The sequence below is a fragment of the Pseudophryne corroboree genome, chromosome 5, assembly GCF_028390025.1.
Source record: "Pseudophryne corroboree isolate aPseCor3 chromosome 5, aPseCor3.hap2, whole genome shotgun sequence".
Lineage (NCBI taxonomy): Eukaryota > Metazoa > Chordata > Amphibia > Anura > Myobatrachidae > Pseudophryne > Pseudophryne corroboree.
Window position 1 is genome coordinate 76,693,702 of NC_086448.1, and position 25,511 is coordinate 76,719,212.

Sequence of the window (25,511 nt, forward strand, 5' to 3'; positions counted from 1 at the left end):
GTGGACTATTAATAAAGGGGAGAACCACCATCCAACAGGACTATATTCAACCTCGCTAGGTGGGATACCCGGCTCACGAACCACTTGGAACTTGGTAACTATTCAGTAATTATGGGATGTCCCTAAATTGATTTTTTGGCTTGAAGCACACTGGAGTTTTCCATCCACTCACTTTTCAAAGACTTACCTGGCAGATTCAAAATATACAGGATGAATATTCTGTGGTCATGAGACTGGCATTGAGGCTTTATAATTTTTGATATTTTTAATGTTTCATTTTATTGTATATTATCTTGATTAAATTGTATATTTATTTTGAAATTGGCACCTGGTTAGCGCTGTTTTTATATCATTCTTTGCTTGGATGGGGATCACTGATTTCAAGTTGGATATCTCTGGTTCCCCAATGCCGATTTTCAAAAATCTGGTAATCCTGGAAAGAGGGGACCCTCAGCTATCAGCCTAGAGCCATTTTACTCCTGGGGCCCTTGGGCAAGAGCCCATTGAGCCCATACAAAAAGACAGCCCTGTGTGAAGTGAGACGTTTTATTAGATCATTGAATGTGCAGAAGAAGGAACCTGATGAAATTTATCATTGATTAAACCAGATGTATGGTGATGTGGGAAACTGGTATGAAATGTTCAATAATGGATGAACAAGTGTGGATGACGAAGATTGTCCGGGATGCCAATACGTGTCATAGTTTTGGTTGGGAGGTTTTCGATCATCCACCTTATAGTCCGGACCTTGTTCCAAGCGATTTTCACCTTTTCACTAAGTGCAAAGAGTTCTTGGTTGGAGAACGTTGTGAAAAGTGATGATGAGTTGAAGCTTGCAGTCAGCAACTGGGTCAATGGACTGGAGGCAGCCAAGTACAACGTGGGGATTCTTAAGCTCCTGGACAAATATGAATCATACTAAATGAAAAAGGTGATAATGTGGGGAAACAGACAATGGTACTGTGCGTCTGATTCAAAGGTATGTGCAGTTACAGCTGCTATTGCATTTTTTTCCAGATTCTGGCTGTGGTAATATGCAATTGCTAGTTTCAGCCGACTCCTTGTGTGTTTGGGTGTACGGGCATGTGCAAGACCTAAGATGTCCACATTAAATACCCATGGATGGTGTAAATCTGACGGAGGTTCTAAACAATGCCCCATCGGCATATCATCACACTCACCATGGACACTTGCACAAGCTTACATCAGTCACAGTACCTCCTTCTGAAATCCAGCTAAATATAACCTCTGTGGCTGCAGGAAAGTGACTGAGAACGCAGCCACTTGTGCTGCCAATCCCTCGACTCTCCATGACATACCCATGAAACGACCTTCTTTTGCTCTCATTTCAGGCCATCTCACAGTCACCACCCAGGAACACCCATGGCTTTGCCTTACTGTCCTTAATGGCAGCGATCCCGTAAGCAACAGCATACAGACTCTTACACTCAGGGAAACACATGCACTGTAGGGTTTTTCACGACTTTCCGCTCATGTGCAGCAGCAAACAATCACCCAACTGTGCAAACATGGACTGTGCCTACCTCTCAATCAGGCCCTCTGTGTTTAGAAAAAAAAAAATGTTACAAAAACATTTTTTTTCCCAGCCAAACAGTCTTTATATTCTGGTTGACCATCTTATTTACTGAGAAGTACATTTAAATACATTACAATTCACCTTCCACTACAGTATTAAAAAACTATTTTGATATATTTGCAGAATTCAACCTGAATTCTAATATCCAATTTACAATCAGTTAACTGTAAACTCAGAATGAGCTGGCAATAAAGGAGAAGACAAGTATTATCTTGCTGGTACAGAATTTTTTGTTTTCCTGAATTATAAGTCGTCACGTTTGCTTTGCCCTATGAGAATTACTATTCCGTTGTTATAACAGAGACTGTTTTTATTACAAGGAGCCAGCGTCAACTTTATTTCATCCTTAAATAATTGTGTCCAAAAAATGGTTATTTAAAGAATCTCTGGTTTGCAAAAATCAGAAACGTCACAGAAACACATGCAGGGAATATGACTGAGCTGCAATAATGACACCAGTGGCGGGTATCATACTGTATAATCTCTTATTATATTGTGACTTATGAAGTGATAAATTGCATGGTGATAAAGTACCAACCAATCAGCTCCTAACTGCCATGTTACAGACTGTGGGGCAGATGTATTAACCTAGAGAAGGCATAAGGAAGTGATAAACCAGTGATATGTGTAAGGTGATAAAGGCACCAGCCAATCAGATCCCAACTGTTCATTTACATATTGGAGCGGATTGGCTGGTGTCTTTATCACCTTGCACATATCACTGGTTTATCACTTCCTTATGCCTTCTCCAGGTTAATACATCTGCCCCACAGTCTGTAACATGGCAGTTAGGAGCTGATTGGTTGGTACTTTATCACCGTGCTATTTATCACTCTCCAAGGCTTGATAAATCTGGGCCTTTGTATTGTCAAGGTTCTGGCATTGAATAGATAATTTGTATTACATATCGTTTAGCAGGTTTTTTTAATGTCTTTTTAAAATAGCGCAATTTCTTTTTCAGCTTCATCCTTGGTTAAGCATGTCTGTAGTACATTTTGTATAGCTTGCATAAATCATTAGTGGTCTTTCAGGGATGGATTATAGGTTTTTTCCATCTTTTTTGGATTCAACTGGATCTATGCACTGGCATCCGGATGGTAGATCGACAATATTATTGGTCAACAGTCAATAGGTCGACACCCTATGGTCGACAGGTACAAAAGGTCGACAGATCAAAGGTCGACAGTGCATAAAGTAGACAGGTGCAAAAGGTAAACAGGTTCCTGATTTTAAAAGTCCTGTGGGATTCGCCTGTTTTCATTCGCACTTTCAAGCATTCATTTTCATTTTATTTTAATTTAGAAATGTGGGAATATAGCGTGGAGCAGCAGGAAAACCCCTGAAAACTAAATATTATATGTATTAAAATATTTTTTAGAGTAAAATTGGGATCATAAAGAAAATAGTTTCCTGATTATTATTGTTGTTGTTATTATTATTATTATTACTTTTGGTGTAGTGGTTAGCATCTCTGACTAAAAGTACTGACGTCATGGGTTTGATTCCTACAAAGGCCTAACTGAGTGGAGTTTGTGTGGATTTCCTCCCACAGTGCAAAAACACAGTGATAGGTTAATTGTATTCTTACAAAATAAATAAATAAATAAATAAATAATAATCATGTGTCTACATGTGGTGGTGAATATGAAGTGTAAGCTCCACTGGTGCAGGGACTGATGTGAATCACTAAGGGGTTTATTCATTATTCCTTAATATCTACAAAAGTACAGTAGGTGGAAATTAATATTTGTAGAAACTGCCATTCACTATATAGGTAACGCAGAAGTACCCATGGACTAGCAAAATGGGCAGGGCCCCAACCACTGTGCACCCACCCACCCCACCCCACCCCTCATGGCTCCATAAAAAAAAAAAGACATGTAAATAACAATAGCGATGAGTAGCACTTGTGTGAATATATTATTATTGTTGTTTGAGAAGAGCTTCTTTATTTAAAAATGATAAATCATTTTTAAATGATATATCATTTAAATATATATAAATAGATATATCAATACCAGCAGCTGAGGGCAGTGATGTTAAACGATTAAATTATTATGTACCCTTTGAGAGGTGCCAATAAAAGGACTTAACATTTGTGATACAATAAACGTTGCAGGCAGTTTCTGTCTGCTTCACTGTAACTGTGGTAATACAATGTCCCCTTTATGCAGGACTCTTCAGCACCATGAACAGCTCCCAGTGCCTGATACTCAGAAGTGCGATGTAAATCTCTGTATTTTACCAGCCTCTTAAGGGCCCTACAGACTTAGTGATATTGATGGACGATATGAACGATAAATCATTCATATCGTTCAGTGTGGATGCATCTACGATGAACGATGTGCGTCCCCACAGTTGTTCATCATTGGTCGATTATCGTTTATTCATGCAAGCCAATTTGGACGATATCGATGTAATGTAATGTCATATCATCCAAATCGTCCAGAAATATCATTCAGTGTGTATGTAAAAATTAGTTGATGAAAAATCGACCAACGGTAATATCATTGGTCGTCAAAATCGGCCAAATCACCAAGTGTGTAGGGCCCTTTAGGGTCATCCCTTTGGAAGTACCTAAGACTCCGACTGAGGCTTTCCCTAATGTCCTCGGTCCAGCTTTAAGTGTCACAGCTGGCATCTGCACAACACACAATAAGGACAGACAACCTCTATGCAGTGCAGGAGCATGCAATCCGTTCCTCAGCTGATCTCATCAGACTGCTGCCAACAGCTGCTCTCATCACGCATACAGGGCTGGCACCCCTCTCTGTCCGGGCCCAGGACTCTAGTCCCAGCAGTCCCCCCTGATGGTGCCCCTGGCACTGATCCCCGGACCCTGCTCCTTCCCTTTGGCTCCCTACAACAAAAGTTGCGCACGTGCGAACCCTAATTCCCGCATGAGTATTGGCACTCCCGAGTCAGACTTGGTTGATTTGGTTGGCTTTCCATAGAAGAGGGTAGATGTAAGTTTATAAATGTGCAAATAAGGACAAATAAAGACAGGGCAACAGACTGAACTGCAAAGGAGGCAAATCCTAAGTACAGCCAGAGCATCAGTTATCCCATGTGATATCCGCCTTATGTAAACCAGTTTGGGCCAGATGTACTAAGCCTTAAAAAGTGATACAGTGGAGATTGATAAAGTACCAGCCAATCAGCTCCTAACTGCCATGTCACAGGCCCTGTGTGAAAAATGACAGGAGCTGGTTGGCTGGTAGTTTATCGCTCTCCACTTTATCAGTTTTCAAGGCTTAGTACATCTGGGCCTTAATCTCATTAACAGCAAGGGATACAATTGAGGGGAATGTGGTCAGGATCCCTGCATTTGGGATGCCGCCAGTCGTAATCCCGACGCCGGAATCCCAACACTGGTTGGAATATTGATGCCAGGATCCCGACATGGATCAAAATGCCAGCACCGGAATCCTGTAAGTATACCGTGGCTCCTTATGGTCATGCCGTGTGTCTGTGTGTGGGGGGGTTGGGTTTAGGCTGCAGGTGGAGGGATGTTAGGTTTAGGCATCACCGGGGAGGGTTAGGGTTATGCTGCGGCCTGGGGAGGGGGATCCTAATTCATCCCAATTGAGAAAATGGTTGAGAAAATAACTAACTGCACTGAATGAGAAATAAAGTCAGGATAATACATTGCTGCTTCCTTTCCTATCATTTTCCAATTTTCTAGCCCCATAATCGGGTGTGGTATGCAAGGTCGACCACACTTTAGGTCGACATGACAGAAGGGCGACATGAGTTTTTGCACGTTTTTTGGTGTAATTTTCTCCGTACAGTGACCGGGATCCCCAATTAGTGCACCGCTTCGCTCGCCATGTTTCAGGTTACCGTTCCTAATTGTAGTCCACACGGATCGTATAGTATGAAAAAGGTCAAAAAATGAAAAATGAAAAGAGCAAAAACTCATGTCGACCTTCTGTCATGTCGACCTAGAGTCCCTGTCGACCTAGAAACCAATAGTGGTCGACCTAGACAGTGTCAACCTAAGTGTGGTTGAGCTAGAGACCAGGTACCCCATAATCAACCATTCGTTCCCATCACCGGAGGCTAATTGATTTTTTTTAACCAGATTCAGGGGACACAAGGCATATTATGAGGTTCTCTTATGGCAAGCTAAGCCAACAACTATAAACAGTATAAGAACACGGTTATTTACCTGGCTTTGAATACGGCGCGTCCCTTTTCATTTTCTCGTAACATTTGAATTGAGAATTGATAATTCTTTGTCTTGCTATAGACTCCTCATTGGCTAGGGGCATTAGCGTCGGATCGGCATAGTTTACCGTTGATGCAGAACCTGGACCCATTCTCTGCACAGAAAGGAAATCTATTAGTACATCATTGTGAGAAAACATCATTATGGTGCACATTACCAATAGCTGCATAAATTACATTCTGCTCTTCCTCGGATTTCCGGTGTATCATTTCTCAGTGTCAGGACCTTTTACTTTAGCAAATGGCAAATGAGCTTCCAGCTGAATGGTGTGCAAATTAATACCTTTTTGCCTGTTGCTGTATACTAGGTATACACAGCCTGATTACGCACTGCAGTCGTCACAATCATACAGTATATATGGATGCGGACACAGTTATCCCAAATGAAATTAGCATATCTGGAAATATTTGACTTAACACAAATAAATGCATGGATAACGGACAGGACTGTTCTGATTTAAGCACATTGGGATAACTGTGGCTCTATCTGTACAAACAAGATGCAGACACAGGACACTGGAAACAGTGAAACAGGGCTGTAGTCATGTACAGCTTGTACGCTCACCCACCTACCACCTTCTACTCAGCACAATTTTCTGATAGAACCTTTTCAAGTGGATGGGGAGCAGTAAGAATATAGATGTATAACCAGGGGTGCAGAGCCGGCCCTAACCAATATGATGCCCTAGGCAATATTTTGGCTGGTGCCCCCTAGCACCGTCACTAGTTCTGCAAGAGATGCCTGGCATGAGTCAGCTGGCAGCTCTGCTAACGTCGGGTGCCTTTTGTTTATGAAAATGCATCTTATTTGCATTACTATGTGGCTAGGATGCACAAGCAGCTTCTGCTGATTAAAATGATAAGCAGCATGCCTATATACTGTGTGAGACTGTGGCTGTATCTGCATACGAAATGCTACACACAGAATATAGGCATGCCACATATCATTTTAATCAGCAGAAGCTGCTGGTGCCCCTAAGCATACCAAATGCCCTAGGCATTTGCCTAGTTTGCCTATGCCTAAGGCCGGCTCTGCAGGGGTGGATTGGGATGGAAAACCAGCCTAGGAAATTTATGGAAGCAGCCCTAATGGTGGTGCAGTCTGATGAGGGGGTGAGTCTATTGAGGGTGGCGGGATCCCTCCTCATAGGGAATGATTGTACACAGTTGCGACCTTCCTTGCGTCTTTGCTGCAGTTGTGCCTGAGACCAGGGGCAGATTGGGAACTAAGGGGGTCATTCCGAGTTGTTCGCTAGCTGTTTTCGGTTGCAGCACAGCAATTAGGTAAAAAAGCGGCACTTCTGCGCATGCGTATGCGGCGCAATGCGCACACGCGATGTACTTTCACAACAGCCGAAGTAGTTTCACACAAGGTCTAGTGACGCTTTTCAGTCGCACTGCTGGCCGCAGAGTGATTGACAGGAAGTGGGTGTTTCTGGGAGGTAACTGACCGTTTTCAGGGAGTGTGTGGAAAAACGCAGGAGTGTCAGATACAAACGCAGGCGTGCCTAGGGAAACGCAGGCGTGGCTGGCCGAACGCAGGGCGTGTTCGTGACGTCAAAACAGGAACTAAACAGTCTGAAGTGATCGCAAGCGCTGAGTAGGTCTGGAGCTGCTCAGAAAATGCATAATCTTTTTTTGTAGCCGCGCTGCGATCCTTTCGTTCGCACTTCTACTAAGCTAAGATACACTCGCAGAGGGCGGCAGCTTAGCGTTTGCATGGCTGCTAAAAGCAGCTAGCGAACAACTTGGAATGAGGGCCTAAAAGTGGTCCTGTAAAATTTTGTAGATATATCCCAACATGAGCAGCACAAGAGGTATAACATACCATGTAGCCATGGCAGCATCACTGGATGGCAGAGTTGCTGTATTGCAGAGGTGGAATAACAGAATGAATGGGGACAATGCAGTGTACAGTGTGAGCTGTCTGTCATGTGGGTGGTGGAGACACATGGCAACACACAAAACAGGCCCCACAGACACGTCAGCCTACCAGGAATCTTCCTTGTGAGCTCTATGGTCGATCCGCCCCTGTATATAACCATTAGATAGTTTTACTAAAGTACACATGTAATATGTTTGTAAAAAAGAGGAATGGTCCAGGAGGAAGAGGTGAGTGACCAATTACTCCTTGTATAATATATTATGTCTGAGGTACCCACCTTAAGTAGTCCATTTGAAACCTGTAAGTGAGGTACCCATACAGCCACCTGTATAGCTCCAATAGTTTCATGAATGAATCAGGATGTAGTCATTGTGTGACAGGAGATAGGGGACAGAACAGGCCCAGGGGGACAGAAAGGGCACAGTGGAGGTCACAAGGGCTTAAACAAGAGCAAAAGTGGTAGAGGCAAAAATCAAATAATGAAAGGGGGAGAGAGATCAAGTACAAAACAGTCAGCTTCTGTCATGTTACAGGCTGTGTTTTAAAAATGACAGGAGATGATTGGTTGGTATTTTATCTCTCTCCAAGCTTTGATAAATCTCCCCCTAAGTGCACAAAATCACAAGTCCCAATGTGCATTTCTATGAGGACCACTATATGAATGGACAACTTCAAAGAGATGACTTCTGACAAGTGATTGCCAAACGCCAGTTCCTCACGAGTTCTTGCTCTTAATTTCACAGTAGGGTTAACATGTTACTGATTAAATTGATGAGCGACAGAATATAGAAAGACCAATAATATTCTGTGCATAGTTTACACCTACACTTCACACTTATGCTTCTGATAGATGCCCAGAGGTCCATACACTAAAGACAACAGTAGCAGTTTAGTTTGGGAGAAAGTTACAAGGTAAGCAGCATCTATGATGAAGAAGAAATTTAGTGTAAATAACAATAACCCCAGTAGATTGCGCGTTTCACCCACTAATACTCCTTGAGTCACATTTTATTGCAGGGGAACAAGCGCTTTCTGTTTCATTGAGAGCAAAGAACAGAGTCAAGGTAAACCTGGTGAGGAGCAGTAAGGAATGGTATGAAGGTGGTCTGCACTGTTACATTCTGCAGCTGCTGTAACTGAATGACAATGTGAAATCAACTAAAATATAAATATAATTTCTAGTCTAGAGTAAAGAGTACAAATGGGTCCCCTTTGAGCATTTGCAGACGGTATAATATAAAGGGCCCAGCCTAGAGCTGTAGGGTCACAGGACTCTGTTTAAGGTGATTGTGTTACTAAATACAACTTCATAACATAAGGACAACTCTACTCATGGTATTAAAGGGTAATGACAGCTTTTGGTGAAAAACCTTAAATGCCCTTACACCCCCTTACCTGAACTGTAAAAGGGTCTGTCCTCTGGGACAGTCATCCTCTGAACTGTTGGGGTCCATGAAGAAACAGCAGGTCACTATAGTGGCTGCACCTCCTGTATCGGTGTCCACATGTGTAATGGGCATTTAAAGTGGCAGCAATAATTATTATTGCACGGTGAACATCTCAGGCAGCTCAAAGCGGTGTTGTAATAGCGGCTGGAAAGGCGGCAGATAGTAATCGCTATATTATTAAATCAGGACATACTGTAGTTCTCTTCAGAGACTCCAAGTGCCACAGATGGGGGTGAAAGAGGAGAGTACCCCCACAGTGCATTTAAAGGGGAGCAAGGGAGTATGGGTAAATGTTTAACATTTTTACGCTCAACAGATGGAATGATTTCTTAGATACTCTTTATAATATTACTCTTCGGGTGTATAAACATCTTGATCATTAGCATTGTAAATGTATACCCATGATGTATCACGCTAAAGGACTCAACAGTCATTGCAACAGTATCAAAATCAACTTTGGTTTCCATGGTAAGAGTTCCATTAGTTACACTTTGTAATAACTGCATCAAACATTCTCTTTTATAGCTGCATTTATGTAAAAGACTCCTGCTGTTACTCACAAACTCATAAATAAACCATTAAGTTCCACGTTAAAATGAAAACATTGTAAATAATTGTTATGGTTTAGGCTGGGCAGTGGCCCTCCATGCTAATGTGCTATTCACTATGTCCTCTTCTGTTTTCTCCTCCGAGTCCCTCTCTCACACATTGTAGATAATTGGATAATCGATGCAAAAATGTCAGTTAAAAAAAAATCATTTATGAAAGCGCGTATATTGTGATTAATGTGTTCTGTAGTGTCTGCAGTTCAGTTCACAAGATTAATTGTTTGATTTACGGTGAATAGATTCAAGAATCTTTAAGTACTTATTCAAATAAAACTTTAAAAAAAATTAATTACAAAGCTAATGCCACACATTTTTTAAATGCAGGGTTGGTGTAGTGGTTAGCATTACTGAATCACAGCACTGAGGTTTTGGGTTTGATTCCCAACAAGACCCCAACAATGTGGAGTTTGTATGTGCTCCCCATGCTTGCGTGGGTTTCTTTTAGGCAATAAAGATTGTAAGCTCCACTGGGTCAGGGCCTAATTATTATCTGCAGAGTGCTGTGGAATATATTTGTGCAATATTAAGTAAAAAAAAAAAAAACCTGTTAATAAAATACATTTGAATCCCCAGAAAAGATAATAGAATTAATTTTAACTGAACTGTTACTATTTTTTTTTTAACCCATGTGTACAAAAATGCGCATACTGTAGATTAAAGTTGATTCTAACATGTCTACATGTGAGCTGGATTTTCACTTGATTTATACATTTTGTTTGAAAAGTCAGTGAGCTCTAACATCCCATCCCTATGTATTACAATAGAGCTTGTAGGCAGCTGTAACTACAGTCACCTAATTTAAATTGCTACAACAATTTTGCAGCTGATGCATGTCACACCTGACTAGCCTTCCAAATTGCTTTTCTACATGCACTGCCTTCTCTAGGGACACCTATAATAAGGGCTGCTAGATCCTTTCTGGCACAGTAGTTGCTAATTTTGAGGCCGTATCAGAGTTGAATGCAATCAGTTTGGCGGATGCATACCTCCCAACTGTCCCGATTTCAGCGGGACTGTCCCGTTATTCGAACACTGTCCCGCTGTCCCTCCCGTGGGTCGCAGTGTCCCGTGGGCAGGGTGGCAGTTGGGGGAGGCTTTGATCACCCGCTGCAAGCAGCCGGTGATCACTGGATAGATGCCGTGCGCACGCATACGGCATCTATTCAATGCTGGGAGGGGAGCAGGGGTCAGCTGGGAGGGAAGCGCTGGGCACGCCCCCCAAATGACAAAAATGGGTCCATGGCACTCGACCACGCCCACTCAGCCAAGGCCACGCCCATCCCACGGTAAGCCACACCCCTTTTGGGTCGCGCACTGCTGCGCCGCGCAAGCTTCCCGCCTTGCTGCTGTGGAAAGTTGGGAGGTATGCAGATGTATCTTGCATATATTTGCACATGCATGTGCACTGTGCGTGATCCGGAATTTAAAGGGTGAACTATAGGTGATGCTAAACGTGTGTACAAACGGTGAGGAACATCTGTAGGATTTTGACTATATAGTCAAAATCTTATGAAAAGTTAGTGCATATCTCAAGGAATTAGGCAGTTTACGATACAGATTCAATCCCGATGCGCGCTCCCGTGGGGTCGGTATAGTAAGACTAGATAGACTGTGCAGGCAAGTCAGTCTTGACTAAAATAGATTACACACAGGTTAGCTGTACAAACCCAGGTTAGCTGTACAAATCTCGCTGCTGAGACCCCTGGCGGTAAGGGTGCTGTGAAGAGCTTGGCCACAGGAGGGGGCCCAGCTATTCCCTTTTATCTCTTAAGCTGGTCACACACCAGACTAAGGCCCCCATTTATCAAGCCTTGGAAGTGATAAATAGCATGGTGATAAAGTACCAACCAATCAGCTCTTAATTTCCATGTCACAGGCTGTGTTTGAAAAATGACAGTTAGGAGCTGGATGGCTGATATCACCACGCTATTTATCACTCTCCAAAGCTTGCTAAATCAGGGCCTAAGGAGCTCATTTATCCACAAATGATAAACCTCGTTGTGAATGATTAAACTCATTGCAAATGATAAATGGTGCTTCAGCTAATCAGCTCATAACTGTCATGTGTTTGAAAATGACAGTCAGGTACTGATTGGCTGGAGCACCATTTATCATACGCAATGAGCTTTATCATTCACAACGAGTCTTATCACTTCTTGATAAATGGCCCCTTTTGCATTAGTCTCTTTATTTTCACCTATAAAAGAGCAATAAAATAGTAATATCTGCAAATCTACACTCTGACAAACTAAATGTTTTCTCACCACAATTGCATAACTAACTACCCCAGTTTTCTAAATAATAATGTCAAACTCATTCTCAACAGGTATGTGTTATTGTCATTGTAATATTACAGTGAACTCCGTAATTTCACAAAGGTTTTCTAATCTGTAATTACCATAAAAACTCTCCGGGCGGTGTTTGTACAATAATTAATAACGCCGTAGCCTCACAAACACAACATTATCCAATAACGCATATAAAAGATGAATAAACCTAATGCAATTAGTTCTGTAGATACACTCCAGTTTGATTAATGGTGGTCATTCCGAGTTGTTCGCTCGCAAGCTGCTTTTAGCAGCTTTGCACACGCAAAGCCGCCGCCTACTGGGAGTGAATCTTAGCTTATCAAAATTGCGAACGAAAGATTAGCAGAATTGCGAATAGACACTTCTTAGCAGTTTCTGAGTAGCTCGAGACTTACTCTTCCAGTGCGATCACTTCAGTGCTTGTCGTTCCTGGTTTGACGTCACAAACACACCCAGCATTCGCCCAGACACTCCTCCGTTTCTTCAGACACTCCCGCGTTTTTCCCAGAAACTGTAGCGTTTTTTCGCACACACCCATAAAACGGCCAGTTTCCGCCCAGAAACACCCACTTCCTGTCAATCACATTACGATCACCAGAACGAAGAAAAAACCTTGTAATGCCGTGAGTAAAATACCTAACTGCATAGCAAATTTACTTGGCGCAGTCGCACTGCGGACATTGCGCATGCGCATTAGCGACTGATCGCTCCGTTGCGAGAAAAAAATAACGAGCGAACAACTCGGAATGACCCCCAATATACCACCATTGTTCCTTTCCACAGTATCTCCGGCAGAATGCTAAAATATTGTGACTTCATTGTTTCTTTGAATGTAACACCCCCTGCTCTATGTGATTTATTAGTATCTGGCACTGACATCTATATACTGTGTATCTGTACTGGTTATTAGCTTGTACTGAAATAATGTTCTGCAAAACGGTTTGTAATGTGGGAAGTGATAATCTTTACAAAAAAAATAAATCTAAAATATTAAACTTTCCAAATACTTTTTCTCATACTTAATATACGTATGTCATCATACACAGGGGAGAGGAGAGCCACATTAGGCCCCGGGCTGCTTGGGTGATGTCACTCTTATGGGCCCTACACATTGGCCGACATCACTGCACGATATGAACGATCTCATTCATTAATGAACGAGATAACGTTCATATCGCGCAGTGTGGAGGCACCAGCGATAAACGATGCGCGGCCCCGCGCTCGTTCATTGCTGGTCCCCCGTCGGCTGTACATGCAGGCCAATATGGACGATCTCGTCCATATTTGCCTGCAGTTCTATGGAGCCGAGTGATGGGGGGAGTGAAGAAACTTCACTCCCCCGTCACTGCCCCCCCCCACCGCCGGGTCCCCCGTCGGCTGTGTCCGCTGTCGGGCAGCTCGGCGGCGGATCGGCCAATGTGTAGGGCCCATAACCATATCCAGGATGACTAATACAATCTTATATAAAAACATGTCTATCTGATAAATGGTCAATTATGACTGTTCATAGGATTGCTTATAGATTTTAAAGATATTTTGCCTACTTTACTGAAGCCTTATTAGACTGTTTTTATAGAGATACAATACAGTACATATTGTTCCTTTCACTGCATAATTGCCTACTCTCCCAAAATTGTCAGGAGACTTCTGAATTTTGGGGGGCAATCCCCAGCACCCATGGAAGAGTGGGTGGATTTTCTGCATCCCACCCGCTTCCTAGTGAAGCAGGCAGGATGAGGAGAATTTTACAGAGAATTGCAGTGTGGGTATACAGAGGGCGGGGCTTAATTATGCAAATATGCTTAATTAAGTCCTGCCTCTCCTTGCGGACCCATGAATCGCATACTTTTGGGGGCGGGGCTTAGTGACTGACCACCTAGCCACGCCACCCGAAGGAGCAAACAACGTCTCCTCTCCGGACCTCTCCCGGAGAGGACATTTTAAAAGTCAGCAAGTATGCTTTACTGTTTGACCAGCTGGCAAACTATATCCTAAGATAGTTCCTTTCTGCAACATTACATCTAAATGACACTAGTTTAACCAACAATTCTATTTATTAACGTCTTACATTTTTTTTGTCTATTTGTTTTTGCTTTTTCATTTGTTTGCCTACTGTCTGTTTTTCTGACTTAGGATAAGGGTATACCTACAGTATTTTTATAGGTTAGAAGCAGGCTTGGACTGGCCCACAGGGGTACAGGGGAAACCACCGGTGGGCCCCACTGCCTCAGGGCCCACCTCCTGCTCTAAGGATCAGATTCCAGACTGTGCACTTGAATTATACATTATACATATGTTACCTTATACTGGACTATGGTGTATTTTCTACAGTGCATTGCTGTTATTAATCTGGTACATTATCAGGCATGCAGCAGCTGAATTTACTGTATATATTTATGAAGGGGCCCAGACGTTGCACTCTCTAATGGTAAGTCAAGCCAATGAGGTGGCAGGCCACACCCCCTCTGCAGACTGACCACACCCCTAAACATGGGCCCCTACCACTGCATCCCCCCGGTGGGCCCTACATGCCCCAGTCCGACACTGGTTAGAAGTAAAAGTGTTACAACCATAGGGTCTTCTTCTTCACAATGGATGGCTTGCCGAGGATCTTCTGGACAGTGACTCTTGTACACCCAGGGCTGAGACTCGTAGAACTCACCAGTGGGTCTTCTCGCCTATAACAGCCGCTTTTCCCATAAGGCAGAGTGCACCTGCCAGTACTGGGATGCTGCCAGGACTTACGCCGCTGGTGGTAGTACAAGCTCAACACTGAGTGACCTGGACCAATGCTGGTAGTGAGAAGGAGTGCAAAAAGAAGAGAGGAGTTGGAAGGAGTGAGGCAAAGGGAAAGCAAACAATGTAGACAAGGCTAAGTCTGAGGTGAAAGAGAAGGGGGGGGAGTGATGGACCGGAAGGAGGTAGAGACTGGGAAGATATAAGCAAAAGACTCCCTAACCAGGGTGCTGACTCCGGACTGGGAGGATCAATAACTTTTACTTAACACTTGTTCACAGGTATACAAGAGAAAGGCGTAACTAAGGCAAATGCAACAGTTGGCTAGCTGACACTAGTACTGAATAGAGTCTGGACACAGTAACACTGTTCAAAGATGGGAACATGGAAACAGGAGATGAGGTCCTTGAACTAAGATTTTGAACCCAGTGACAAGGGCTCCTGCAGCAACCAGGAACTATGACCAGCCCAGAATGAGAGACAGGAATCAGCTATAAAGGGAGCAGGAGCCAATAACATGCTGAGCCCAGCCAAGCCTCTAAATTACCTAATCATCCTGTGCAGCTGCCCTGCTGCACGTTACCCAGGTCTTGCCTACCCCGGCAACCCCAACCACGACACTGGCACAGCGTCTATTTGCCATGGAGCCGGTGGCCGGGGATGCTGCATCCAGTCGTTTAGAAATGACCGAACGCTGGCAGGGAACCGCAGCGGCTCATGACAAAAAGTTACATTTTAACACATACATTGAAATCTTACTTAAAAAAAAAAAGAGTACTCCCATAAAAGAGTATACTTACCTTCTCTTTGAGTTGCAATACAGTACTATTTTGACTCTGGGAACACCACCAACACTGACCATTACCTAGGTTCTCAGATGGATCATCAATACTTTCATGTTGGTTCTCTACATCAGAATGAATTACTAATATATTTAAGGTCCAAGGGCCTGATTCAGAGATGGACTGAAATTCAATGTCGCTTGCAAGCAGCATTGAATTTCTGTATGATTTGAAGGAGGGAACATGCATGAGAAGACCGATGACGCAAGCTGTGATCCAACATCGCGGCCATCGGCTGCGATGTTCCACGCAGATGCCCAGCTGAGAGAGCCTCAGCTTGAGCAAGCTGGCCAACGGAAGTGGGGGGAGGGGGGCTGCGAGGCCAGGAAGATTGCATGGTGACACGCAGACCCCTGGCTCCCCCATCCCAGAAAACAGGGGCAACAAGCCCCCGTTTTCAGGAACGCATCACTCGTCCCGTCCCCTCCGCAACACCTCAACACCGCTCCCTGTCCATCAGGCAATGACAGAGGGGAACTCTATGCAACAATGCAAGGCCCATTCTGCACATGTACAGTATAGACCTTGCACAGCCACAGATTCCTGATAATCGCTCCCTAGTGCGTAATCCCTCTTTGTATCCTTTAGTACAGTATATAGAGTTATTACACCAAGGAGTGAACTGCTTTGTCTACTAGTCATATTTTCTTATTGTCTCTGATTGGCCAGGGACCCCAAATCTTGGGTAATGTTCCCGGCCTCCCGAAAGACCATTCAAGTTTTCCGGAGCTGCACTGTGTCCACCAGTCATTGTAGCCATGGCCCCTGCTTTACAATGCCGGTAATCTTAACACTGTTTAGTGGGGGCAAGATGATACCATCATGCCCACTACAACCACCTGTGCCCTCCATTGTGTCAACCTGGCTGTCCACTCTTGGAAGGAGTAGCCAGAATGTCAGCTAGTAGGCTACTAGTCCTATAATCAGGTACATCATCCAAAGACAGCTGAACATAGGTCAGTATGGTCTGTTAAAGGGCACTGAGCCGTTTCAAAATTCAATAAATCTCACTGGTTTGATGGCCATGAACTAAGGGGTCTATTTACTAAACCTTGGATGGAGATAAAGTGGGCAAAGATAAAGTATCAGCCAACCAGCTCCTACCATTTTTCAAACACAGCCTGTAACATGGCAGTTAGGAGCTGATTGGCTGTTACTTTGGGGTCTATTCATGAAACAGTGAAAAGAGTGGAGAAGTGAGCCTGTGGAGAAGTTGCTCATAGCAATCAATCAGCTGCTCCGTACAATTGTACAGTATGCAAATTATAAATGTTACTTCAATGCTGATTGGTTGCCATGGGCAAGTTCTCCACTGACTCACTTCTCCACTCTTTTCACTGCTTCATGAATAGACCCCTTAATCTCTTTCCAAGGCTTAGTAAATAGAACCCTGACTGTGCTATCATCAAAAGAGCTAGATTCAAACGACTGGTTTGAAATTTGCGCCATACATTTGCCAAATACTGAGCACATTTGAGGATGAGCATTTGCATGTACAGTACTGATGTGCACCGGAAATTTTTCGGGTTTTGTGTTTTGGTTTTGGATTCGGGTCCGCGGCCGTGTTTTGGATTCGGACGCGTTTTGGCAAAACCTACCTGAAATTTTTTTGTCGGATTCGGGTGTTTTTTTTTTACAAAAAACCCTCAAAAACAGCTTAAATCATAGAATTTGGGGGTCATTTTGATCCCATGGTATTATTAACCTCAATAACCATAATTTCCACTCATTTTCAGTCTATTCTGAACACCTCACACCTCACAATATTATTTTTAGTCCTAAAATTTGCACCGAGGTCGCTGGATGGCTAAGCTAAGCGACACAAGTGGCCGACACAAACACCTGGCCCATCTAGGAGTGGCACTGCAGTGTCAGACAGGATGGCACTTCAAAAAAATTGTCCCCAAACAGCAACATGATGCAAAGAAAAAAAGAGGCGCACCAAGGTCGCTGTGTGACTAAGCTAAGCGACACAAGTGGCCGACACAAACACCTGGCCCATCTAGGAGTGGCACTGCAGTGTCAGGCAGGATGGCACTTCAAAAAAATTGTCCCCAAACAGCACATGATGCAAAGAAAAATGAAAGAAAAAAGAGATGCAAGATGGAATTGTCCTTGGGCCCTCCCACCCACCCTTATGTTGTATAAACAGGACATGCACACTTTAACGAACCCATCATTTCAGCGTCAGGGTCTGCCACATGACTGTGACTGAAATGACTGGTTGGTTTGGGCCCCCACCAAAAAAGAAGCAATCAATCTCTCCTTGCACAAACTGGCTCTACAGAGGCAAGATGTCCACCTCATCATCATCCTCCGATTCCTCACCCCTTTCACTGTGTACATCCCCCTCCTCACAGATTATTAATTCGTCCCCACTGGAATCCACCATCTCAGGTCCCTGTGTACTTTCTGGAGGCAATTGCTGGTGAATGTCTCCACGGAGGAATTGATTATAATTCATTTTGATGAACATCATCTTCTCCACATTTTCTGGAAGTAACCTCGTACGCCGATTGCTGACAAGGTGAGCGGCTGCACTAAACACTCTTTCGGAGTACACACTGGAGGGGGGGCAACTTAGGTAAAATAAAGCCAGTTTGTGCAAGGGCCCCCAAATTGCCTCTTTTTCCTGCCAGTATACGTACGGACTGTCTGACGTGCCTACTTGGATGCGGTAACTCATATAATCCTCCACCATTCTTTCAATGGTGACAGAATCATATGCAGTGACAGTAGACGACATGTCAGTAATCGTTGGCAGGTCCTTCAGTCCGTACCAGATGTCAGCACTCGCTCCAGATTGCCCTGCATCACCGCCAGCGGGTGGGCTCGGAATTCTTAGCCTTTTCCTCGCACCCCCAGTTGCGGGAGAATGTGAAGGAGGAGCTGTTGACGGGTCACGTTCCGCTTGACTTGACAATTTTCTCACCAGCAGGTCTTTGAACCTCTGCAGACTTGTGTCTGCCGGAAAGAGAGATACAACGTAGGTTTTAAATCTAGGATCGAGCACGGTGCCCAAAATGTAGTGCTCTGATTTCAACAGATTGACCACCCGTGAATTCTGGTTAAGCGAATTAAGGGCTCGATCCACAAGTCCCACATGCCTAGCGGAATCGCTCTGTTTTAGCTCCTCCTTCAATGTCTCCAGCTTCTTCTGCAAAAGCCTGATGAGGGGAATGACCTGACTCAGGCTGGCAGTGTCTGAACTGACTTCACGTGTGGCAAGTTCAAAGGGTTGCAGAACCTTGCACAACGTTGAAATCATTCTCCACTGCGCTTGAGTCAGGTGCATTCCCCCTCCTTTGCCTATATCGTGGGCAGATGTATAGGCTTGAATGGCCTTTTGCTGCTGCTCCATCCTCTGAAGCATATAGAGGGTTGAATTCCACCTCGTTACCACCTCTTGCTTCAGATGATGGCAGGGCAGGTTCAGGACTGTTTGGTGGTGCTCCAGTCTTCGGCACACGGTGGCTGAATGCCGAAAGTGGCCCACAATTCTTCGGGCCACCGACAGCATCTCTTGCACGCCCCTGTCATTTTTTAAATAATTCTGCACCACCAAATTCAATGTATGTGCAAATCATGGGACGTGCTGGAATTTGCCCAGATGTAATGCATGCACAATATTGCTGGCGTTGTCTGATGTCACAAATCCCCAGGAGAGTCCAATTGGGGTAAGCCATTCTGCGATGATGTTCCTCAGTTTCCGTAAGAGGTTGTCAGCTGTGTGCCTCTTATGGAAAGCGGTGATACAAAGCGTAGCCTGCCTAGGAACGAGTTGGCGTTTGCGAGATGCTGCTACTGGTGCCGCCGCTGCTGTTCTTGCTGCGGGAGGCAATACATCTACCCAGTGGGCTGTCACAGTCATATAGTCCTGAGTCTGCCCTGCTCCACTTGTCCACATGTCCGTGGTTAAGTGGACATTGGGTACAACTACATTTTTTAGGACACTGGTGAGTCTTTTTCTGAGGTCTGTGTACATTTTCGGTATCGCCTGCCTAGAGAAATGGAACCTAGATGGTATTTGGTACTGGGGACACAGTACCTCAATCAAGTCTCTAGTTGCCTCTGAATTAACGGTGGATACCGGAACCACGTTTCTCACCACCCAGGCTGACAAGACCTGAGTTATCCGCTTTGCAGCAGGATGACTGCTGTGATATTTCATCTTCCTCGCAAAGGACTGTTGGACAGTCAATTGCTTACTGGAAGTAGTACAAGTGGTCTTCCGACTTCTAGAGATGAGCGGGTTCGGTTCCTCGGAATCCGAACCCCCCCGAACTTCAGCCTTTTTACACGGGTCTGAGGCAGACTCGGATCTTCCCGCCTTGCTCGGTTAACCCGAGCGCGCCCGAACGTCATCATCCCGCTGTCGGATTCTCGCGAGGCTCGTATTCTATCGCGAGACTTGGATTCTATATAAGGAGCCGCGCGTCGCCGCCATTTTCACATGTGCATTGAGATTGATAGGGAGAGGACGTGGCTGGCGTCCTCTCCGTTTAGATAGAGAGTGAGACACTTGATTTACTAGTAATTTAATTTTAGTAATTTTGGGGAGCATTAGGACTGGAGTACTCAGAGAGTGCAGAGTTTTGCTGATAGTTATACTAGTGACCACCAGTTTTATTTATTATTTAAAATCCGTTCTCTGCCTGAAAAAAAAACGATACACAGTCACATACCATATCTGTGCTCAGCCTCAGTGTGCTGCATGATTGATAATATCATCAATGTATATCTGACTGTGCTGAGTGCTCACTGCTCACACAGCTTAATTGTGGGGGAGACTGGGGAGCAGTTATAGCAGGAGTACATAACAGTGCACACTTTTGCTGCCAGTGTGACTGACCAGTGACCACCAGTATATTGTCTGCCTGAAAAAGTTAAACACTCGTGTGGTGTTTTTTTTTTTTATTCTATAAACGCATTCTGCTGACAGACAGTGTCCAGCAGGTCCGTCACTCATTATATTATAATATATACCTGCAGTAGTGATATATATATATTTTTTATATCATTATCATCCAGTCTATACTAGCAGACGCAGTACGGTAATCCACGGCTGTAGCTACCTCTGTGTCGGCAGTGCTCGTCCATAATTGTATACCTACCTGTGGTGGGTTTTTTTTTTCTATCTTCTTCATACTAGTAGTTTAGGAGTCTGCTGACAGTGTCCAGCAGGTCCGTCATTATATAATATATACCTGTCCTGCAGTAGTGATATATATATATTTTTTATATCATTATCATCCAGTCTATACTAGCAGACGCAGTACGGTAGTCCACAGCTGTAGCTACCTCTGTGTCGGCAGTGCTCGTCCATAATTGTATACCTACCTGTGGTGGGGTTTTTTTTTTCTATCTTCATACTAGTAGTTTAGGAGTCTGCTGACAGTGTCCAGCAGGTCCGTCATTATAATATATACCTGTCCTGCAGTAGTGATATATATATTTTTTATATCATTATCATCCAGTCTATACTAGCAGACGCAGTACGGTAGTCCACGGCTGTAGCTACCTCTGTGTCGGCAGTGCTCGTCCATAATTGTATACCTACCTGTGGTGGTTTTTTTTTTTTCTATCTTCTTCATACTAGTAGTTTAGGAGTCTGCTGACAGTGTCCAGCAGGTCCGTCATTATATAATATATACCTGTCCTGCAGTAGTGATATATATATATATATATATTTTTTTTTTATATCATTATCATCCAGTCTATACTAGCAGACGCAGTACGGTAGTCCACGGCTGTAGCTACCTCTGTGTCGGCAGTGCTCGTCCATAATTGTATACCTACCTGTGGTGGGGTTTTTTTTTCTATCTTCTTCATACTAGTAGTTTAGGAGTCTGCTGACAGTGTCCAGCAGGTCCGTCATTATATAATATATACCTGTCCTGCAGTAGTGATATATATATATATTTTTTATATCATTATCATCCAGTCTATACTAGCAGACGCAGTACGGTAGTCCACGGCTGTAGCTACCTCTGTGTCGGCAGTGCTCGTCCATAATTGTATACCTACCTGTGGTGGTTTTTTTTTTCTATCTTCTTCATACTAGTAGTTTAGGAGTCTGCTGACAGTGTCCAGCAGGTCCGTCATTATATAATATATACCTGTCCTGCAGTAGTGATATATATATATTTTTTATATCATTATCATCCAGTCTATACTAGCAGACGCAGTACGGTAGTCCACGGCTGTAGCTACCTCTGTGTCGGCAGTCACTCGTCATCCATTAGTATACTAGTATCCATCCATCTCCATTGTTTACCTGAGGTGCCTTTTAGTTGTGCCTATTAAAATATGGAGAACAAAAATGTTGAGGTTCCAAAAATAGGGAAAGATCAAGATCGACTTCCACCTCGTGCTGAAGCTGCTGCCACTAGTCATGGCCGAGACGATGAAATGCCATCAACGTCGTCTGCCAAGGCCGATGCCCAATGTCATAGTACAGAGCATGTAAAATCCAAAACACCAAATATCAGTAAAAAAAGGACTCAAAAATCTAAAATAAAATCGTCGTCGGAGAAGCGTAAACTTGCCAATATGCCATTTACCACACGGAGTGGCAAGGAACGGCTGAGGCCCTGGCCTATGTTCATGGCTAGTGGTTCAGCTTCACATGAGGATGGAAGCACTCAGCCTCTCGCTAGAAAAATGAAAAGACTCAAGCTGGCAAAAGCACAGCAAAGAACTGTGCGTTCTTCGAAATCACAAATCCACAAGGAGAGTCCAATTGTGTCGGTTGCGATGCCTGACCTTGCCAACACTGGACGTGAAGAGCATGCGCCTTCCACCATTTGCACGCCCCCTGCAAGTGCTGGAAGGAGCACCCGCAGTCCAGTTCCTGATAGTCAGATTGAAGATGTCAGTGTTGAAGTACACCAGGATGAGGAGGATATGGGTGTTGCTGGCGCTGGGGAGGAAATTGACCAGGAGGATTCTGATGGTGAGGTGGTTTGTTTAAATCAGGCACCCAGGGAGACACCTGTTATCCGTGGGAGGAATATGGCCATTGACATGCCTGGTGAAAATACCAAAAAAATCAGCTCTTCGGTGTGGAAGTATTTCAACAGAAATGCGGACAACATTTGTCAAGCCGTGTGTTGCCTTTGTCAAGCTGTAATAAGTAGGGGTAAGGACGTTAACCACCTCGGAACATCCTCCCTTATACGTCACCTGCAGCGCATTCATCATAAGTCAGTGACAAGTTCAAAAACTTTGGGCGACAGCGGAAGCAGTCCACTGACCAGTAAATCCCTTCCTCTTGTAACCAAGCTCACGCAAACCACCCCACCAACTCCCTCAGTGTCAATTTCCTCCTTCCCCAGGACATCCCAGAGAGGAAGTCGTAAGACCACTTTTACTACTTCCACCAAGCAATTGACTGTCCAACAGTCCTTTGCGAGGAAGATGAAATATCACAGCAGTCATCCTGCTGCAAAGCGGATAACTGAGGCCTTGGCATCCTGGGCGGTGAGAAACGTGGTTCCGGTATCCATCATTACTGCAGAGCCAACTATAGACTTGTTTGAGGTACTGTGTCCCCGGTACCAAATACCATCTAGGTTCCATTTCTCTAGGCAGGCGATACCGAAAATGTACACAGACCTCAGAAAAAGACTCACCAGTGTCCTAAAAAATGCAGTTGTACCCAATGTCCACTTAACCACGGACATGTGGACAAGTGGAGCAGGGCAGACTCAGGACTATATGACTGTGACAGCCCACTGGGTAGATGTATGGACTCCCGCCGCAAGAACAGCAGCGGCGGCACCAGTAGCAGCATCTCGCAAACGCCAACTCTTTCCTAGGCAGGCTACGCTTTGTATCACCGCTTTCCAGAATACGCACACAGCTAAAAACCTCTTACGGCAACTGAGGAAGATCATCGCAGAATGGCTTACCCCAATTGGACTCTCCTGTGGATTTGTGGCATCGGACAACGCCAGCAATATTGTGTGTGCATTAAATCTGGGCAAATTCCAGCACGTCCCATGTTTTGCACATACCTTGAATTTGGTGGTGCAGAATTATTTAAAAAACGAGAGGGGCGTGCAAGAGATGCTGTCGGTGGCCAGAAGAATTGCGGCACACTTTCGGCGTACAGGCACCACGTACAGAAGACTGGAGCACCACCAAAAACGCCTGAACCTGCCCTGCCATCATCTGAAGCAAGAAGTGGTAACGAGGTGGAATTCAACCCTCTATATGCTTCAGAGGTTGAAGGAGCAGCAAAAGGCCATTCAAGCCTATACAACTGAGCACGATATAGGAGGTGGAATGCACCTGTCTCAAGCGCAGTGGAGAATGATTTCAACGTTGTGCAAGGTTCTGCAACCTTTTGAACTTGCCACACGTGAAGTCAGTTCAGACACTGCCAGCCTGAGTCAGGTCATTCCCCTCATCAGGCTTTTGCAGAAGAAGCTGGAGACATTGAAGGAGGAGCTAACACAGAGCGATTCCGCTAGGCATGTGGGACTTGTGGATGGAGCCCTTAATTCGCTTAACAAGGACTCACGGGTGGTCAATCTGTTGAAATCAGAGCACTACATTTTGGCCACCGTGCTCGATCCTAGATTTAAAACCTACCTTGGATCTCGCTTTCCGGCAGACACAAGTCTGCAGGGGTTCAAAGAACTGCTGGTGAGAAAATTGTCAAGTCAAGCGGAACGCGACCTGTCAACATCTCCTCCTTCACATTCTCCCGCAACTGGGGGTGCGAGGAAAAGGCTAAGAATTCCGAGCCCACCCGCTGGCGGTGATGCAGGGCAGTCTGGAGCGACTGCTGATGCTGACATCTGGTCCGGACTGAAGGACCTGCCAACGATTACGGACATGTCGTCTACTGTCACTGCATATGATTCTCTCCCCATTGAAAGAATGGTGGAGGATTATATGAGTGACCGCATCCAAGTAGGCACGTCAGACAGTCCGTACTTATACTGGCAGGAAAAAGAGGCAATTTGGAGGCCCTTGCACAAACTGGCTTTATTCTACCTAAGTTGCCCTCCCACAAGTGTGTACTCCGAAAGAGTGTTTAGTGCCGCTGCTCACCTTGTCAGCAATCGGCGTACGAGGTTACATCCAGAAAATGTGGAGAAGATGATGTTCATTAAAATGAATTATAATCAATTCCTCCGTGGAGACATTCACCAGCAGCAATTGCCTCCACAAAGTACACAGGGAGCTGAGATGGTGGATTCCAGTGGGGACGAATTGATAATCTGTGAGGAGGGGGATGTACACGGTGATATATCGGATGATGATGAGGTGGACATCTTGCCTCTGTAGAGCCAGTTTGTGCAAGGAGAGATTAATTGCTTCTTTTTTGGTGGGGGTCCAAACCAACCCGTCATTTCAGTCACAGTCGTGTGGCAGACCCTGTCACTGAAATGATGGGTTGGTTAAAGTCTGCATGTCCTGTTTATACAACATAAGGGTGGGTGGGAGGGCCCAAGGACAATTCCATCTTGCACCTCTTTTTTCTTTCATTTTTCTTTGCGTCATGTGCTGTTTGGGGAGTGTTTTTTGGAAGGGCCAGCCTGCGTGACACTGCAGTGCCACTCCTAGATGGGCCAGGTGTTTGTGTCGGCCACTAGGGTCGCTTAGCTTACTCACACAGCTACCTCATTGCGCCTCTTTTTTTCTTTGCGTCATGTGCTGTTTGGGGAGTATTTTTGGAAGGGCCATCCTGTCTGACACTGCAGTGCCACTCCTAGATGGGCCAGGTGTTTGTGTCGGCCACTTGGGTCGCTGAGCTTAGTCACACAGCTACCTCATTGCGCCTCTTTTTTTCTTTGCGTCATGTGCTGTTTGGGGAGTGTTTTTTGGAAGGGCCATCCTGCGT

At 44.6% G+C, this 25,511-nt stretch overlaps 1 protein-coding gene across 2 annotated transcripts in view; it reads right to left on the minus strand.

Moving 5' to 3' along the window:
* The window catches only part of CALCR (calcitonin receptor), a 507,584-nt gene that overhangs the window by 226,797 nt on the left and 255,276 nt on the right, over positions 1-25,511 (minus strand). For both annotated transcript variants that reach the window (XM_063924784.1, XM_063924785.1), the window contains exon 3: positions 5,769-5,922. In XM_063924784.1, coding sequence (XP_063780854.1) covers positions 5,769-5,922 — 154 coding nt within the window. The remainder of the gene's footprint in view (positions 1-5,768; positions 5,923-25,511) is intronic.